We start from the raw sequence: 19,545 nt of genomic DNA, 5'->3' as shown, positions 1-19,545 counted from the left end.
TTTACATAGTTTGCCTTTGATAATTATCACTAAATGATGACAGGATTTTCCTTTACCCCTGCTGAAAGAGTGAGAAAGTGGGAAAGGGAAAGAAAAAGAGTTTACAGGAAAAAATTGCCCTTCACCTGTTGAGTGTATTTCCTTTCTGTCTGCTACATTTTCTACAGAGACAGACATTAAATCTGTAGTGAAATGCTGGAATGATGCCAATATGACTGTTTACAGGTCTATTCTTGCAAAGAACCATGCACGTGTCTCTGTAAAAACAGATCAGACTCCAAATCTCTTGTTTGAGCGCCGCTGCAGCCTCGCTTGACACGGCATGAGGAGCATGACTCGCAGCCAGTGTGGCTAAAGCCTGAAATAGATATGGATTGATCTTAAGTTGCTATAGTTATGCCACTGGCGTATATAGAGAGAAACTTCAGCCTGTGAAGACCTGACAATGCCACTCTGGGATCCAGAGAATAACAAATCCATCAGTACACAAATTCAGTGATAATGGGAGCAGAGAGTTTCCAGTTCCAAAAGCAGAATATTAATTACATTTTTAAGAGCCAGAATTTGTTAAAAATTCCAATGAACCAGGTAAAAAAATACTAATTTTATTACCAAATATATTTATTTAAAATGTAATTAGACAGAAAACATTATTGGTACAGGGGAGGGGGACAGGAGGCAGGAGAGTGAGTCCATAGTGCTCCAAAGTGGTTAGGTAGACACAGCAAAATAGTATGCAAAAGAAAGTGAAACCTCCACCCAGCGTCCAAGCACCTGCAAGAATATGGCAACCCATCAGCCTTGTTACCTGATAAACTAAAAGAAAAAAAGAATAAAGTCTGAAAAGCTACCAAAATCAAATACAACCGGTTACTGAAAGAAAATGACCAGAAGGCTAATGCTACCTCCAGCTAGCTGTGGTCTGACTGCAGACAGCACCTGCAGAGATGCCAGGGGAACAGTGTTCAAGTGCCATGTAAAGCTAGTACCTTCAAGGAAAAGGGATAAAACAATACCTCAGACAGAAAAATCTGCCTCCACAACAGTAACAACTGCTATATATATACTCCGGTTTTATTATTGAAATGAATGGATTATGTGAATTTTAGTGCTTTATGCAAACAGATACACATGTATTCAGCCCTGTGACTGTATTCTTGTGCTAAGCACTCAGCTAAGTGAAGATATTCTACAACCCGAGTTATAAATGAGCCAATAACTAACCGATAGCAGCAGCGTGAGAGTTGTGGCTCACGACTGCACCTCGCCCAATACGAGCCAAGTTCTCCAAGCCACTGAGCTAAAGTAACAAACAGGGGAAGGAGAAGTTACCAGCTGTAGAAGCAAGAGGAGAGCAGAGTGGGGCTGTTGTTAATCCCTGTGGAATCCCTGTGGTGACAGAGCGGCAACGTGAAAGTGGAGCATGTAGTTTTTCACAGAATGATGTAGACATAGCTGATGATTGTCTTTCATCACGAGTGAGGATATCGACTCATTTTACTTGTATTACACGTTTCGGCCGAGTACATCCCTCATCCTCCACCTCCATCTGGCTCTTCTCACTAGGAGTTGCCTCCAAGGCACCGTAATTCACTTTAAATCAAAAGTGAACCACAAATAATAGCCTTCACAGGGTCCCACCTTTTCTCTTGTTTGCCTTAAAATTATACTGGGAAATATGACATTTAGTGACTGAGATAATGTTGTTTTTTTATTTGTAATAACAGTCCTGTGATGCAGAGAAGACGTATGCTTTATTATACTTCAGTGTGAATGGTCTGCTGGTAATAAAATGTTTAATTGTTTATGCAGTTGGCAGTATGCAGTACATAATGATTGAGTATGTAATAGGCAGTAGGTTAGCATGTGATTTCGCACAGTTGTGGTGGTGAAAAGTGAGGTAGCTAATAGCTAGTCAGTAGGCAGAAGTGCTTGACAAGAAGACTTGCACAAAAAATGGCTGTGCTCGTCTCTGGCTCCTTATAGAATGGTGTATGGATGACGTATTTTTGTAGGCTAACCCATAAGTTAGCCTAAGTTGCTCCCTAGCTCCCTCGACAAAAGCCAAGGGTTTTTTTAATTGGATTTTGGATAATCTTCACAGATGAACACCACTTTTGTGATTTTCAAAGCATAAATCAAATCGCCAGAAGTTAAAAGCTAATGTTAGGCTATAAACACATTACATTGCGGTTGCATGACTGAAACATCACCACCACTAAGCATCTTACTACACAATTACTATACATGTTGTCTATAAATTGATTAATCTACAAGTTGTAAAGTTAGAGTTAGAATAATTTGCAACTGAAGTCGGCCTGTAAAGACGGACTAGTGAGTAGATCAGTCTCTGTGTTCTGCTTGATGACGTTTAATCTCCCCGACAACTTCTGAAGTCTCATTTAATCACTTGTTAGCATCGGCTGTTTTTGAGACAAGTAAGAGCTTTATAATTCAGTTGAGGGACATTTAATGATGTATTTTATGTCATAGAACAAAACGTGTGAATATCTATAGTAACCACAGACCTTATTTCAGGCTTATAACCAAAAACTCTGTTTTAGGACTCATAACTACTCAACTCTATTTGGTTAACTCTAAGGTGAATAGTACCATTTTGAATTTGAATAATACTGTATAATACAAAAGCTTTTACTTTTGGCATGTCGTCCACTGTTTAGTTTCAGTTTTGGCCCTCCAAGGGAAAAATTTTGGGCATAGAAACTCTAAGTATCAAATACTGCCAAGAACCAAAATCTGGCGTTGATTTCCGGACACATTTCTAAGCTTTAACTTGATTTAAATCACTTTTCTCTCAGTTTTTGACCATTCATTTCGGCAAAGTGTGGTTTGTTGCCCTGGCTGAACACCATTTTGAATGAAAAATGTTTCACTACACAAAATGAGTTTTTATATTGTGTGGTGTGGTGCGGCCACACCACACAATATAACCTTGTCCAGAGGGTCAGGGGACAAGTGGGAGACGGACCAGTGCTCAGTGTAGCATGGATAGAAATGTAGAACTGGTAGTCAGAGCTAACCGGCCACGGGAGGCTACTGTCAGACTCCGACAGTTTGGGAGAGTCACTGCGTGGGTACTTGTGTTGTAGCTCAGCTAGCAGCTCTACTATGAGAGACTGTGTGTTGTGTGTGTGTGTGCGTGTGTGTGTGTGTGTGTGTGTGTGTGTGTATGTGTGTACACAGTACAGTTATTGGTGAGCTCATGTTCAGTTTTTCTCATGCTAATGCATCCAGTAGCTACTTGTGAATCAAAAATTGACAAAACACATCATCATGTGCCAACAAGAATCTATTATCTTACACTACTTTTTTGCAACTTTGACCCTTTCTCAGCACCGTTACCTTTTTCATCCCACTGTTTGAGTTTGCTGGTCTGAAACTCATATATGGTATTAGAACTAGCATCAAAATGTACCAATTACCAATCCCTAATGTGTTCAACACAGTTGAACCCTGTTCAACCCTGCAGTAATTTTGTTTCTCCAATATTTTCATTCAACTTTGTATTACAGATATGTTTTTCTTTCGTATCTCTTTAATCATCTGGAGGTGGTGGTGACCTCTCAGATTTATCAAGGGACCTCTTTGGGGGTCCTGACCAATAGGTTGGAAACCACTGCTCTGTGGCCTGAAATGTTTGGCAGTGTGTCAGTGGAATTGTAAAACAATAATACGTTTTAACCATTACACAGAAGTACAGCTTTCACAGAAGTACAGTGCTTTCTGCTCTGTGTGATTGATAGATTTGATCTTTAAAGATTGCAGACAGGCAGGCTGCTGGCGGGCTGCCCTGCTGCTGCTACGCCACTCTGCCTGTCCACTCTACCTAATAAGCCCAAAGACACTGCAGCTGTGACAGCCAGTCATGATGGTGTGTTTAAAGGGACAACTTTGGCTCACTGTCCGCTACATCAGCTCTGCCACTGGCTGTTTGTTTTAAACAACCGTGAGAAAAACACAAGCACAACCCAGACAGCCACTGAATATGAAAAAGCACACTAGGTAGCTAATTCTTGTGTCTTTCGTAGTTTGATTAAACATTAAACTAATTGTGGCCCACTGAGCACCCTCCCTCTCGCTGATTGTACAGCTAACTACCAGGTCATCCAGGAGGGTGTGGACACAGGAGGACAGCCAACAACAGGCACTCAGCCGTGGGTGTGGGTCCCACCAAGTTCCCCCCCTCTTGTCCAGTGGACTACCATGGCTGTAAAAATCTATGTCAGCAAAACTGATGCGTCATTTTTTTAATTGTATTATTATTATTATTGTTGTATGTTCAGTGGCTGTCTGATGTTAATGGGTTGATGTCGTGTTTTTCTTGTGATTGCTTAAAACAGACACAAGCAGCGGACTGTAGCTGTAGTTGCTCCGCTAAACATACCACCACGACTGTCTGTCACAGCTGCAGTGTCTCTGGGCTCATTAGGTAGTGCGGACAGGCCTAGTGGTGGAGCAGCGGCAGGGCAGCCTGGCATGGGATTTATAATAATGTATAACAGTCATGGTAGTCCACTTCCGTGTTCTGGTACAGTTACTTTCACACTTGAGAGAGTAACCAACTGGACCTCAGGGTCAAGTGCACTTGGGTTTAGGCCCGGGTCCTTAATATGAAAGCTCCCTTAGGTTTTTTGTTGGCTGAAATACAAGTGACACCAAAAAAGTGAATCATAACACGGTCTTTTTCAATTCAACACAAACTTTACTCCATTCAGTTATAAAAATGGGATGTAAAAAACAACTTCTTATAGGGGAAAAGCATACGGACAAATAAAGATTTTTCTTTTAGTAGTGAATTGGTCCTATTTATCATAACAAGGCAGTGGAAAAATCTAGACCCATTTCCATTTGAAATTGCCGGCCTAGTCTTTGGCTCTTATACATAAAAAAAAAAAGAAATCAAACACAATACAGTACATTTCAAATGTCATCTGAAGAGTTGTAACTAAGAGAGCTCCTTCAAAAAGCAGAGATGGGATTATTTATTAAGTATGAAAACTACATTTCCAATATAAAGAATTGTGTGCTCTTGATGAAACGATGACCTTACAATATAGAAACTCTAATAAATATACAAAACAAAAATAAATATGCAATAGTTAAGACAATGAGTGAAAAAAATGACTCACAAAAGACTCAAACCCTTGTAGCATGTGTGCTGTGAACAAACACATATTTAAGACTATCAGATTATTTTGTCACTGTAAAGACAGCGCAAGTACAATATCTGTATCCCACTGTAATGGTGCTGATCCTCAGAGATCTATGTCTTACCATTCAGTGTGTGTGAGAGAGATAGTGTAGGTGACACTTCAAGATGAAAGTCACTCTGTGCAAAAATAAAAAATGGCTATGGTAATAAATATAGCTTAGTGGTGACTGTTGTTATCTCTGGTGAGTGAAAGCCATGAAAGAACGGTGGCGACAGGAAGACAAGTTTCAGAAAGCGTGGCGGACTGAGCACAACCTCTGAAACAAGGATTAGGTGTTATGAACGTGAAACTGCACATGACTGTTTGTCATGGGAGCTAGATATCTCCTAAATTCAGATAATGTAACAATTTGGCCATCATTTCTATCTGTTGTGTACTCACTAAAGGTGTTGCTGAGATCTGGGAACACGGCGACCACTGCTGGTCCAAAAGGACATTAAAAAAGATGAAACAAGGCATTAAACTATAAACCAAAATTTAGTAACTACACTGGCTGTTTGTTTTTAGGAACATATTTTTGGCGCACTATTCAAAATGTATTACTTTGTGTTTAGAGCACAACACAAAACTAAGATGGTGAATACCGGAACATATAGTACCTCACCACTGTACCCTAAACATCAGCATGCTAGCATTGTCATTGTGAACCTGTTGGATCAAGACCCCAAGTTGGAAGCCATGTAGCCAATATGCACGTTAGGTCATTGGTTATTGCTCAACATTTCTTTTATTATTTACTTTGTGATAAGAATTTTGTACTTCATGTAGAGGAATGTGAATTGACGTTTACACAGCCCTATTGAGAGATTTTATTGTTAAATGTGAACTGTGACCTGTAACTTGTGACCTCTTTTTTGACCTTGTTTTATATTGTTTTATGACCTATGTAAGGTACTGAGTAATCACTGAAGGTAAACACTCTCTTCTCTGCACGAGGGCATGAATGAGCAGCTGTTAGAGTGAAAACACACCCACAGAGACAGATATAAGCCAAGCATTGCTCTTCTGATATTGAGTCTTCACTTTGTAACTAACCTGTGTGTTGCTCTGTGAATGCTCCTCTTGTACAAGATTAAACCCTTGTTTGAACTTTGAGCTGACTCCGATCTCCTTCCTCCAGTTCTAAATTAACGCAGTATTATTTTAACATACTTTTATAATTTCCCTGCATTCTGTCTGCTATTTCAATCTCTCTAATCAGCGATTATCAAAGAAAGCAGGTGACAGGAAGCATGTGATCATACAAACTCTGCCATTCAGCATTACCCGTCTAACAGGAGTTTAAATTTAAAAAAAGAAATGACCCATTTCTGTGTAAAAGGTTGGGCACACATCATGTAAAATACAAACAGATAGACTTTTTATGTTTGTAGAGTGTCTCTCCGTGGCTTATGCACTGCCTCACGCCTGGTGTAGTCAGTCTAACTAATTATCCTGCAAGCGTTGCAGCAGCCAGCTCGCAAACTGTCCACCCATGTTACGTGTTCAAAGTAGCCAGAAGGTTAGTCCTGCTCAGTGATGCTGCCACGTTCCAGGATCTTAGCAATTAACTTGGTGAGTACAACCTTATTATTACAGATAGGATGGAGTTGCAAGAAGACCGATGTTGTCAGTTGTTATTATTATTTAAGTGTTGGAAGAGAGAGTTTTATTTTTTCTTTCTTTTTGCAACATACTCTTTTCTGGCCAGGAAAGGAATTTTATACACACTTTCTGTGCATAAAACATGTTTTCTGTCCTTTACGGTATCATGCCAATTTCATTATATTTTGTGAGCCCAGGTTGCACAGGGTTATCCCCGGAAAATTGTGTTGGTGGAAAACAAAACTGGTGATGGGATCACACCAAGCCGTTGACCAGCCCCTTCTCACACTCCTCTGCCAAACGCTTCCAATGCTGCCGGTTTGTCTGACATCCTTCCAACAACGGAGAGCAATGCTCCGACATGCCAGCCAAGGTCTGCGACAGTGACAAAGAAAAGATTTATTTAACAAGGAAAATTCAGTGAACATTGTTCCTAAACACAATTTTCCTGCATCTAACATATTGTTTTATATTTCCACACATTTATTCACAGTGTGAGACAGGCTGGCAGCATCTTTCCAGCAAGTGAGAAATAATAGGATACATGTCCATCAGTGGCAAAATGCTTTCTTACAGATTTTCATTTGGCATAGTTGTTTCTAGGGACAGAAACAGCTGTGTTAAGTTGGTTGCATTACCTCATATAACTGTGTGCAGATGGCATCAATGAAGGACACCTGCATGCTGGGAATCTTATCTCTTTTCTCACGATTCATCAGGTCCTGAAGAAAAAAATGACACGTAAGCCAAATGAACAAAGTGCAAAAGTGTACTCAAAGTGTATTCCAATGCTGCCAAATTACAAATGTTCCCATTGTCTTCAGTTTCTTTTACAGAACATAAAGTTCCTTGCAGGGAGCCACAGCTATTGACAGCAGCCTCTCAAAGCTACTAAATGATAAAAAGGACACTACCACATGATCTCGGGGGCATCAGATTCATTACTTAAACAAGATTGGAGATAGAGGGTCCAACTGACAACTGTTTTCATCATCAAATAATCTGCTGATTATTTTCTCAATCAACTGTCTAGTCCATGAAATCAGTGGCTTGTTTCAGCCCTAAACAGAGACATATCTTGTAGCAAGCCCAAACAATTATTTAATAACTTAAAAAATAATCTTAAAAATATGTAGCACATAAAGCTGCACTCACTGCAGCAATTAAAAAAAGATCCTACTCGAAAGTGGGGCAGAAGATTTATTGTTTTCTGAGGAGACCACACAAGGGCCCATTAAAGAAATGAAGCCAGATAAAACCATGATAATTGGTTAGTTGCTCTGTGACTGTGTCTGAGACATGATTCATTATATCATTCAGAATGAAAAAATACAGAGATTAGGGAGGCTGGAAAAGTCCAAATTCTGGCCAAGTAACCAAGTACAAACAACTGACTTGTGTCCTGGTTTAAGTCAAAACACATTTACAGATACAGTGACAGCACACGAAGATTAGAAAATAGGACACAAAACGGGTCCCTGAGGAACACATTCAAATAACACACAGCACTTACACTGGGCTCAATGTTCAGCTCGCGTCTCTCCTTATCCCCCTGCTCGAAGAACTCAGTTGCTACCAGCTCTGCAATCTGCATCAAAAATTGGAAAGATTGGTCGTTTTCTATGAAGTTATCACAGCAGGGAGAACACATTGTTGCACAGAATGCCATTTGCAAATTAAGATTTCACAATTTTCTTTGTCAACGAAACTGTCAAATCCCCTTTGGACCCCCTTATTTTGACACGACTCCATCTCAGATGGGTGTATGTGAAATCACAATGCTGCTCTGTTGTTCTGCTTAACCTCTCTGGTTTATACCTGCGTCAGTTTGTATTTCAGTCGTGACATTTTAACAAGGTTGGGACATTCTTCCATGGAGAAGGAGGAACGACTGGAAAAGAAATAGACTAAGCATATACACAATAAGGCAAGGAAGGAACAACACTTGTGACAGCTTGAAGAAACAAGGAAAAACAAAAGCATGCAAGAAACAGCTAGAAAGACGAGTAAGTGAGAGGAAGGTATGTGTGGAGGCAAGCCAAGAGGAGAACAAAGTAAAATTAAGTTTGAAATAGGGAGAGGTATGGCAAAAGAGTAGTAGTCACAAGTTAATGGACTCCATCTGTTTACAGGGAGGTAAATGAGATCTGACTGCAGCCTGGGGCTCCAATCAGCATCACTCAGTGTGTATGTGTGTTAACGCCATCTGCAGCTCACTGATTGACTGTAATCAAGGCTCAGTTCTACAGAGCAGCAGAGAGAAAAGCTTGTTATAGCTGACTAAAACCAACACTGAGCATGAGGCAAATGTTAACAGGTGAGGCTAAGTAACTTTGTCTTTATTGACTTAACCCTAATGTCAGTCAAAATACCAACGTTTTTTTTGTCTGCATAGCAGAGCAAGTCAGCTCCAGTGGTCAGGGACTGGCTCATTAGACTGCTGGATTTATGATCGCATTCCAAACTGTTTATCTTGGAGGACGCGTGTGAAAACTGAAGACATAACTTTCATGATCAGTGTGGTCAAGCCAGCATAACTGTGGGGATCACTGGTCATTTAAGGCTACCTGCATCAAGTCAGCATCAAGAGACTTGAGATTGATACCACAACATCAAAATTCTGGTAATAACTGAATTTTGGTAATATTCCAATAATAATTGTGGAGATTTGGGAATGTGCTGATATCACTATAACCAAGTCCAATGGGACAAGAAACACTGGCAGTCAGAACATCAGACAGGTTGTAAACAAACCAACAGTTTAGCTCGATTATCTCAACCACTTTACTTGGAGGTCAAACTGGAATGTTGGAATCATTTTTAATTGCAACTCAGTCTGTAATCTTTAATGAACATTTTGAGCAGACAGCAACAATTGTTTGCTCTCATTTGACTTCCACATATAGTAGGTTTGACTAAACGACAGTAAGTGTTTGTTTATAAACCTGCATGATTCTCGTGTTATTTGTCCTATCTGTCTTCTTTTTCGTAATGTCACTGCAGTCCCAGATCCCAGAAATAACATTGTTTACCAGAGTGCGATCAAAACTGGAAGCCTAAGCTATGAAAATAAGACTTAAGATGTAATAACCCAGAACTATCCTTTATCTGTGACTAAAGCCCTTTTCACACAGAGATTCCGCAATGGAGCCTCGCCTTTACGACACCTTTATTTTTTTGTTCACAGTCAAAATCTGCTACCCTGCTGATACCAGCTGGAGACGGTTCATGGCATTCTTTCTACAATATTAGTAAGAAACAAAACCTGGCCACTTATAAATACAACCAAGTGTTTACTGTGCTTTTTCGTATCAGTGAGAGCAGGGTTTCTAGGTCAGATTCGTAAACTTGTGATTCGCTTTGGACCGTTAGAGGTAGCCATGTTGCTAACGCTGTCTTTTTGCAACAGCAGCGCCAGCAGTATTACCACAGGGTAAGGAGAGGGTTAGGTTGAAAAGTTAACTTAAGAAAAAAAAAAAATCTAACTGATTAAGGTTGAGTTAAACCATTCTCAATCTAAAAGTTAAAACTTTTAAATCAAATGTTAAACTAAACCAAAGTTATGAGCTATGTTTTAGCTCACATGTTAATTAATAAAAATTTAAAAAAGGAGAAGAAGAAAAAGAGGAAATAATCCCCCCTTTAGGTCAGAGCCACACTGCGATAATGAGATCTGGATGAGGTGCTAGCGTGTGTGTGTATAAGTGAGAAATCATATTTGCATGTGTATTCATGTTTACTGCCCTGAATGTTTTTCGAGGTGTCATCTGAGGACGGGGCACAGCTGTTCGAATTAATGAGGATTCACTCGTCAACACACACAACTGCATACACACACACAGAGTGTGTGCCTGTCTGAACCTCACTCCACTGTGCCTGTGGTTCCTAATGAGGTGCAGACTGGCAAAGGTCAGCAGGGAGATGAAACAACAGGGACACAGCTCTGAGATGGGTAAGGAGAAGGAGTGTGTGTGTGTGTGTGTGTGTGTGTGTGTGTGTGTGTGTGTGTGTGTGTGTGTGTGTGTGTGTGTGTGTGTGTGAGTGACGGAGCAAAAGATGGAGGGAGGGAGAGTGTTAAGAAGTAACTAGAATGTTAAATGGCAAAGTCACAGATGAATAAGAAGCAAAAGTGCTGCGCTGACCTTACGGATAGAAAACTTTAAAGGATAAGTTCACCCAAAAATAAAATTCAGTCATCTTTTCACCCTCATGCCGATGGAAAATTGGGTGAAGTTTTGTAGTACATCCTTGACTTCGCAGTCAAGCTTGTGCACCCACTTCAGATGGGGCACATGCTAAAGTGTTTATTTTTAAAAAACTTTTTAAAACAAGTCCCCATCTACTTCAGTTGTTTAGGAGAATGACGCTACACAGTTTTGCTGTGAAACTCCAGAAAGGAGGAGGAGGAGCGCTGCTACGCATCCCTGTGTGGGTGTGCTGATCTCACTCACGCGGATTGGGTCATAAAAAGTATCATCCTGATCAATAACGGGTGGGATGAGAGGACTGAAATATGAGGAAAATATTAATGACATTACCTGCAGCGATCCTCCAGCAGCAGAAATGTAGTGTCTCTACATTAACATGCACATTTGTGCATGAGGAACAGCTGATAATCTTCAATGATTATTTCAAAGTCCCGACTCGCCGACAGTTGTGTTCTGTGTTCTTATACACATCAGAAGCTTAAACACACAGTCCAGATTCATACATTAATATAGTTTGGCATGAAGAAGCTGTCCTGATAAATCCTGAGATCCTTTTGAAAAATATTTATTTCAGAAGCTAAAAGTTTAATTCTGTTTCCTTTGGAGAGTTTCCTCTTCAGCTTTTCCTCTTGCTGATTAAATGTGCCAAGATATTTACTGCAGTGACATTACTGCGTTTGTGAAAATGTTTAAAATCACTGAAAGCAGCCTCTCAAATCAGAAAATCAGAACCCTGTGTAGGAATTCTTACCCTTTTTTGCACCGGCCAGGGCTTGGTGATGGCTGAGATGTCGCACGCAGTCATCAGCATCGACCTGAAAGGGCAGATACATTGTCACACGTTGATCATCCAACCATTAAGTGAAGTTATGAGTCAAACGTGAGTATATTTTGTGTGTATGACTGCATCTCAGAAATGTCATCTTGAATACTAATGTGAGTTAATTCATTCATTCATTTCTGTGTAAAGAGAATTTGGGAAATTAAAGCTGCAGCTGTCGCACAGACGTTTACAATTGTTTTACTGATAATAATTATTTACTGCTTCATAAAGAAGTGTTGATTTGAACAAAATAACTAACAACAGTCATTTCATAGCACACAAATCAACAGTACATAGGAGTCTTTCAGTTGCCATCTTAAAGGAATAGTTAACATTTTAGGAAATGTTATGCCTTCTGTCCAAGAGTTGGATGAGAAGATTGATATCAATCTCATGTCTGTGTGCTAAGTCTGGACTTTGAGTCAGGATGTGCTTAGCCTAGCTTAGCGTGAACACTTGAAACAGTTAGCCTAGCTCTGTTATGTGCAGCGTAGATTTTGCGACTTCTACGACCCCTTGAGTAACTTTGCCCCGGTGTGTGGGGCAGAGCAGCAGCATGTTCACTTGATCAACCATCAGCCAGACTGAGCTGCGAATGTGTGAACCTAACGACCAATCACTGAGCTCCATTACTTATCACCCACCTACAACGCAGTACTGAGTTCCCTCCCCAGACAGCTTAACAACCATTCACACCTGGGCACTCCCGCACAGAGTTTAAAAGCCTGTAACTCCCCTACAGTTAGTCAGAACTGAAGAAGCCTCTTGGATGAGAGGTGAGACGTCTTCAACAAACTCAAACAAGTCCAGTTGCCTACAGCACCTAGATTTACCATGACCTGGATGACTGAGAACCTTCATCAACACTGAGCTCCATTGTTTGTGCTTTCTGAAGGACTGGTACTCACCTCAGTAAGTCTCTGTGATGTTCATCCTCCCAAACAAACTGGCTGTTCTTAGTGAGCTCGAAGAACTCCCCTCGCCTCCTGACGACACACAAACACACACATACAATGACACAGCAGATAATTATCCTCATATATAACTACTGAAGTGCCGCCTCCGCCACCCACTGTCTAGACTGAAAGAGGAATGAGATAAGTGCCGAAATCACTGAGGTGAAGGACTGAAAAGAAAAAGTTAGAAAAAGAGGAAGTGATGGAACAGGTTTGATAACAGTAAACTCTCATTTATCCTCAGGTTTTTCAAGTTTGGCAAAATTATTGCTATGTTTTGTATTTCCAAAACCAAGATAGAGCATATTAGCATCAACATTTTGGGAAAAGAACACTGAAACACAACTTAGAAAAATTAAAAATTGTCTTTCAGTGGATGTAAGAAGCAGTCATTTCTCTATAATCTCTAATAAATATTTTATATTCGCGATATGGATCAATGTTAAGGGGTTGATCAAAGTCACAAACTCACTGAAGCTTATCAAGAAACTCTTTCTCATTTTTGTTTCATGGTCTGCAAACTTTCATCAGTCACGTTTCATTTTTTTATTAATTTACCCATCCTCCATTATGTGACATGTTATCTAACTTAGCTGCTGATGTAAAGCTGCTAAAACACTGAAGTTTTATTGTCTGGTGCTCAAAGTGGGAAATAATAAAGACGTTCAGTATCCTGGGATGACAACATGAGTGCAATCTCTGCTTTATTGTTGAGATAAAAATAGTTTTGTGAAGTCCTAACAGAATGTGAACATGCCCAGTCAAAATACCCACTCGCCTCTATTCCCTTCCCTCTGCCCAAATTGACTTTTCTTCTTCTATCTTCCCCCTTCTCCAACCCTCTCCACTCAGATTTCCATCTGGGCTTGACATTTGGTACCTACTTCATGTACAGAGCCAGGTCAGTGGCCAGAATAGCCCTCTCGATCATCTTCAGAGTGGCCTTGTACTCATCCAGGGAGAGACTGCTCAGGATCTGGTTTCCCTGAAGAGTGAAAACAGAGAGAGAGAATTAACTTAGTGCAGGACAGCTCCATGTTTTAGTATACATGAAGATTTACAGTGTGTGTGTACGCACAGTGTGATAGCAACCCCCTATCTATAAGGAGTAGATAATATGTATTGATAGTGTTGACCGCAGTTTGTACTGTGATAGGCCGCCAAGGGGTTGCCATGACAATGCACATACTGTACACATAAACAACACAAATAAACCAAACAACTTGTCCCATCCACATGTCTTGAGTATTTATTAGCAGATAAGTTGACACATTATTCCACGTTCTTTCCATTTCGAGTGCTATGAAGAGTGTGTATTTGCATTAATGCTTATCAGCCTGCCTATGATAAGGTTTACAACAGTGTGTGTCTGTGTGTGTGTGTGTGTGCTTGCCTCTGTGTGAAAATGTCTGAATATGTCCAGCAGCAGTACAGTTAAGTGGTGCTGTAGTGTTTGTTTAGAGGCCATAAAGATCAGAGCGGGCTGTTTTTTATCGGGCCATCAGAGTGTTCTGAGGTAGGTGAGCAGCTGGAAAATGAGCAGAACGGGGAAAATAAGTAAGAGAGATGTAGGATCCTGCTGTAAGGGCGCAGTCACACTAGGCAATCTGTACCATGCCCAAGCATGTTTGACCCCCAGAGTCCAGTTTGCTTGACAAGTGTGAGTGCTCCGTACCATGCTCAAGCCCGGTATATTTCTTGGCCCTGGCACAGTTGGAAGAGGTGTGCTTCGGCACGGTACGGTTGCTCATGCACGAGCACAAGCACAGGTTGGCAACGTGGACATGTAAGAGGGCCGTCTGGGACCAAAAACGCCACAGCATGAGCCACAAAAAAAATCAGTAAAGTGTCATGTTCTCTGTGTTTTTCTCCACTGTGTCGTGACCCCGCAACAACGTGATGACATATGTACAAGAGGTAACCGTGCTCAGGCCCGGTTGCGTCCGGAGCAATGTGAGTGCAGGCCAGCAGGGGGACCGGGGGGAGGGACAATCGTGGGTCCACAGGTACAGAGCATCTGGGCCAAGTGGGAGTGCACCCTAAGATGTCAATAACATTAAGCTCCTGGAAACAGCTGTTACCACAACATTGTTTCCCTGTACTGAAAGCATCTTCAGTGTATTTATTTAAAAGAGCCTCACAGTTTGGTTCATTCATTCATTTGTTCATTCATTTACAAATATATTCTTAGTAACTAATAGTTGGTTTCCAAGAAATATCTCATCAGTTTCTCATAAACATCCGTAGTGTTGTCATGAGGTGGATATACTTGTGTATGATATATTATATATATACTCAGTTAGTTGCTTTTGATAGCCATCCACAGGCCTCTGGCAGTCCTCTGGCTGATTTTCTTTTTTTATCTCAACACTCTTATCAATCAGGTTTACTGTTTACAGTCAGTAAAAGCTCTTGAATGATATTACTAGTGCATTAGATAATAAACAGGATTGTGCTGCCCTTTTTATTGATTTATCTACTGTCGATCAAACTCTTTTTAAAACGTCTATTGATTTTGATTGTAAATGGACTTGCATTTCTACAGTGCTTTTCCAGTCGACAGACTGCTCAAAGAACCTTACGACACTTGCCACATTCACACACACATTCATGATGGCAGAGGCTGCCATGCAAGGTGGAGCAATGGGGGTTCAGTGTCTTGCTCAGTGATACTTCGACATGCAGCCTGGGGAGTCAGGGATTCGAACCAGCAACCTTCTGATTACTGGATGACCTGCTCTATAGCCGCCTGAGCTACGTTTTTCATAACTGGATTAGAAAATATCTCAGTGGCAGAACACAGGCTGTTGTGACTGATGGCTATCAGTCCAGTTTAATGGGTATTCACTGTGGTTTGCCACATGGTTCTATTGTCTTCTCTATGACCAGCTCCTTTCACAATTTTTACTTGCATTTGCAAACATTAGGTGAAAAAGTTAGTAAAGGTACAATTCATCTGTACACAGACAACGCCATTTTGTATACAACGGTGCCCTCAGTTCCCATGAATTCTGACTATGGTTCTGTATGGCAAACTGTAATTTATCTTGAATTACTGTGTAATCTGTGCTCATAATGATAACGTTAATTGTTATCTAGCTCCGCTGTTCCCCTCAGCTCTTTTCTTTCTCTTTTACAGTTTTGGTTCAGTTTCACTGCTTGTCATCAACCTTGTTTCCAGCAGCAGCAGACAACGGTTTTGAGCAAGAACACTACCTGCTAATATCTACCCGGACATTATTCTCAGGAGCTGGTGGAGACCAAAACACAACTTAAAAAATGAAATTGAATATTGGACTTAGATTCCTCGGGTGAACACAAAAACAACACTAAATGAATGCTAATGTTGCTCTGTGTCTGCTGGATGTGTACTGACACTGGATACATGTTGAGCATGATATCTTACACCAAAACAATAACCCTGTCAGTGCTCATTCTATTGTTTCTAAATTAAATGATTCATTATAAAGTATGCTCCTGATATATTTTCAATATTTGGCTGATGTATCAGTCCGGCTAATATATCAACTAGCTCTAACAGATATGGTCTTTATGGTCTCTTTAGATATGCTCTGAGTGGAAACAAACACAGATGTGAGTCCATGCAGAAATTGGGAGCAAAAATTGCGATTTCCATTTAATCTGCACAAGCAACAACAAAATCATCAACAAATATTTTCCTCTACTTCAGTGAGTGCACCTACGGGGCTGTTGAGGATCATGAGGCAGTGGTCAAAGTGGTGATGCTCCATTGTCGAGTGGCAGTAGAGCTGGGCCAGTGGGTGGTCGCTCCTAGACACACACACACATAGACAAGAAGTTAGAAACACAAAGAGTGGACACTCCCACACATGCATATACAATCATACACATATAATTATATGAATAATTCTCTCCTGCTGTACCTCTGGATGTAGGAGTTGTTAACTCCTCTGTGGTCCAGGTCGTGGCTGAGAGTTGCGATCATCAGAGCCAAGACCTCCAGATCACTCAGGTTATTCTGTCAGGGGAACAACAGGTGGATGAAGTAAGACGACAGGATGGGAGTGAAAACACACACAGAAACTGCATCCACATAACGGCAGCTGGTTAACAAACCTGTTGCCACAATCAAACCAAACAAGAGCCTCGGAGCTGTGTACACACAGTGCCGTTGTGACTCTCCACACATTGTTGGCAGTGTGGGCGCTCAGTACGCAGCCTGGTGTAGACAGCATAACTGTTTCTGCATATGACTCAACAGCTTTTAAAACAAAGCTGAAAGCAGGACTCCAGCATGGCTGATACTAATATTTTCAGACTGAAGCTGCTGATAGTTGCCAAAATTTCAAGCAGGAATTACTGTTTTTGTGTCACAGAAGCCACAAATGTTCAGTGTTTTCCCAAACACTTTTATTCTTGGTGGTGTAGGAGATCCTTTGAAACATCTTAACCATCTATTATAGGTCTTGTTTAATGTATCCTATTAGCTACAAATCATTTCTGCCAACCATTTTGACAATTTGGTTTCAATAATTTTACTTCACTGTTAAAGGCAACCAACAGAAACTTACAACTTGCTTAAGATCCATCACATGGTGTCAAATATTCGTATTTTTTGTTTGAAGGGAAGTTATTGTTGCATGGTAATGCAGATGTAAGTAGGAGTTGTGTTGCCTTCAGTGAAGCCATTTGGGATCTGAGAGACAGCTGTACAACTTTTCAAGGCAAGAAATGACCAAACTTACATAGCACAACACCCACGTTCTGTTTTTCGTCTCCAGGGTTAGATTATCCAACAAGATACCTACAATTTCTATATTTCTAATTCTATACCAAACTTTTAAAGGGGGGACGTGTAAGATATGGCCAGAATTCCATGGTAGCTCCAAAAACATACGGCCAGCTCACTATACTCTTTGCTAGCTATCTTTGGCTGTAGCTAGCTTTTGTTAGTTAGTTAGTTCAGTTTGCTGTGGAGCTTAAAATGATCTGACTGGAGTCTTTCTGGACCGTGACATTAAATCATGGGGGGAATCAATACGGACAATGAGGCTCAGCTTAACCAGGTTCAGCAGCCTCCACATTGGATTTTTTTTTTTTATCATAAGCAAGTTCTGTTCTCCATGCATAATAACTGGGTTGGTCCTTTAAAACATCTGTATGTAATAACTGACCTGTAGGCGTCCTGACTTGAGAAGGGCAAACATGCTCTGAGCCGTGTTGAAGGCATGTCTCCAGTTGTGATAAGCCACGTTTTTTCTGTAGTTCTTCTTCACACTCAGAACCCACTGGCATAAACTCTACAAAGAAGACAGCAAGCAGATAAAGATTTATTTAACCCTTGTGAGCAGCTTTCCCAGGGCTGGAATTGCACCACATGAGTGAAGAATACAGTATATAGAAATAATAAACTCATTAAAACTCATTGCTCCTGTACAATGTAGAGCCTCGAGATCAGATAACAATGCAGATGGTGCCCTCAGGGCCTGTGCACCATTAACTCTGGTAAAAGCAGGTATTCATAAGATGGCATTCTAAAATAATGGCCAGCATGATCAAATAAAGGCCAGTCACTAAAGATAAAAACGTTGAGAAGGGGTTGAATTGCCTGGACTCTAATAGCTCATATATTAATTTCGGTATAATGTCCATTATGCAGCAGTAATTTCATTCCATTTTTGGGTGGGAGTAAATTAAAACGGAACAATTTCTGCAGACGGATTAAAAGCTCACCAAGAACAAGAAAAGCTTTTATTGTGAAACACCTGAGCAGGAAGAGTTGACTTTTCCTGCAGAAGCAGATAAACAAAGATTAAAAAACTGCAACATACAGAGATGAAAAAATCAGCCATATTAGGGTGGCTGATATAGAGAGTCAAAGTTCCGCCCCTTCCAGTGTGCCCCAATGGACCTTAGTTCGTAAAAAAAAATGTACAGTAGTGAATGGGTAGAGACAATAAACTTTTGATCCTGGTTGAATTGTGCCATGAATACACTTACACAAGTAAAAAGATCATTTTGCAGAGAAAGTCCCTGTTTGTCATAAAGAGTAAAATACCATTTAGTTTTGTGTAAAACCAATCAGCAAACTACATCGTCTCGCTCAATATACGTCACCAACGCCAACATGGTGTCAACACCACAGTCCGTTAATCACACAGTCCTATTAAGTAGCTGTAATCAAACCTCTTTTTAAAAAGCCTACACTTGATCCAGAGGTTTTAAACAACTACAGACCCATATCTAACCTTCCCCTTTTCTCTAAGATCCTTGAGAAAACAGTTGGCAATCACCTATATGACTATCTACATGTCTCTCTAGTCTTGTTAGATCTTAGTGCTACATTCGACACCACTGACCATCATATCCTATAACAAAGACTGGAACATTTAATTGCCATCCAAGGGGATGGGGCCTTGCTGGAGGTATGCACTAAATCTAATTTTATATATATTTTTTTATTATTGGTCCCAACATGTGCCAACACGGTGTATGTTTCAAAGTTAAGTTGCGTTTATATAAAATATCTCAAATGAGATATTATTCCAGTAGAAGAGTACTGGTTGCACTGGATTTATTGAAACCTGGAGACCTTGGCCACATTGGCGACTCTTTGCCTTGCAGCCCACTAATCCAGTTATAACTTTAGCTTTTCTTGCTATGAGCTATGTACTGTATGACCAAAGGCAGGAAAAGCTACAAAAACATTCTGAGTGGGAGGTAAAATAACAGCTGTAGGAAGAAAAATGTGATGAGCA

General features: G+C 40.5%; 1 protein-coding gene across 1 annotated transcript in view; it reads right to left on the bottom strand.

The window, feature by feature from the left end:
* Positions 1-4,708: 4,708 nt before the first annotated feature.
* The window catches only part of pde5ab (phosphodiesterase 5A, cGMP-specific, b), a 58,473-nt gene continuing 43,636 nt past the window's right edge, over positions 4,709-19,545 (bottom strand). The window contains exons 14-22 of the mRNA XM_073474647.1: positions 17,962-18,087; positions 16,711-16,805; positions 16,510-16,597; positions 13,690-13,790; positions 12,758-12,835; positions 11,778-11,841; positions 8,332-8,406; positions 7,457-7,540; positions 4,709-7,193 (exon numbers count right to left, since the gene is read on the bottom strand). Coding sequence (XP_073330748.1) covers positions 7,074-7,193; positions 7,457-7,540; positions 8,332-8,406; positions 11,778-11,841; positions 12,758-12,835; positions 13,690-13,790; positions 16,510-16,597; positions 16,711-16,805; positions 17,962-18,087 — 831 coding nt within the window. The 3' untranslated portion in view covers positions 4,709-7,073. The remainder of the gene's footprint in view (positions 7,194-7,456; positions 7,541-8,331; positions 8,407-11,777; positions 11,842-12,757; positions 12,836-13,689; positions 13,791-16,509; positions 16,598-16,710; positions 16,806-17,961; positions 18,088-19,545) is intronic.

Source organism: Pagrus major, chromosome 10, assembly GCF_040436345.1.
Source record: "Pagrus major chromosome 10, Pma_NU_1.0".
Classification (NCBI taxonomy): Eukaryota; Metazoa; Chordata; class Actinopteri; order Spariformes; family Sparidae; genus Pagrus; species Pagrus major.
The sequence above is the reverse complement of the archived record's forward strand: the minus strand, read 5'-3'. Positions and strand labels throughout refer to the sequence as shown.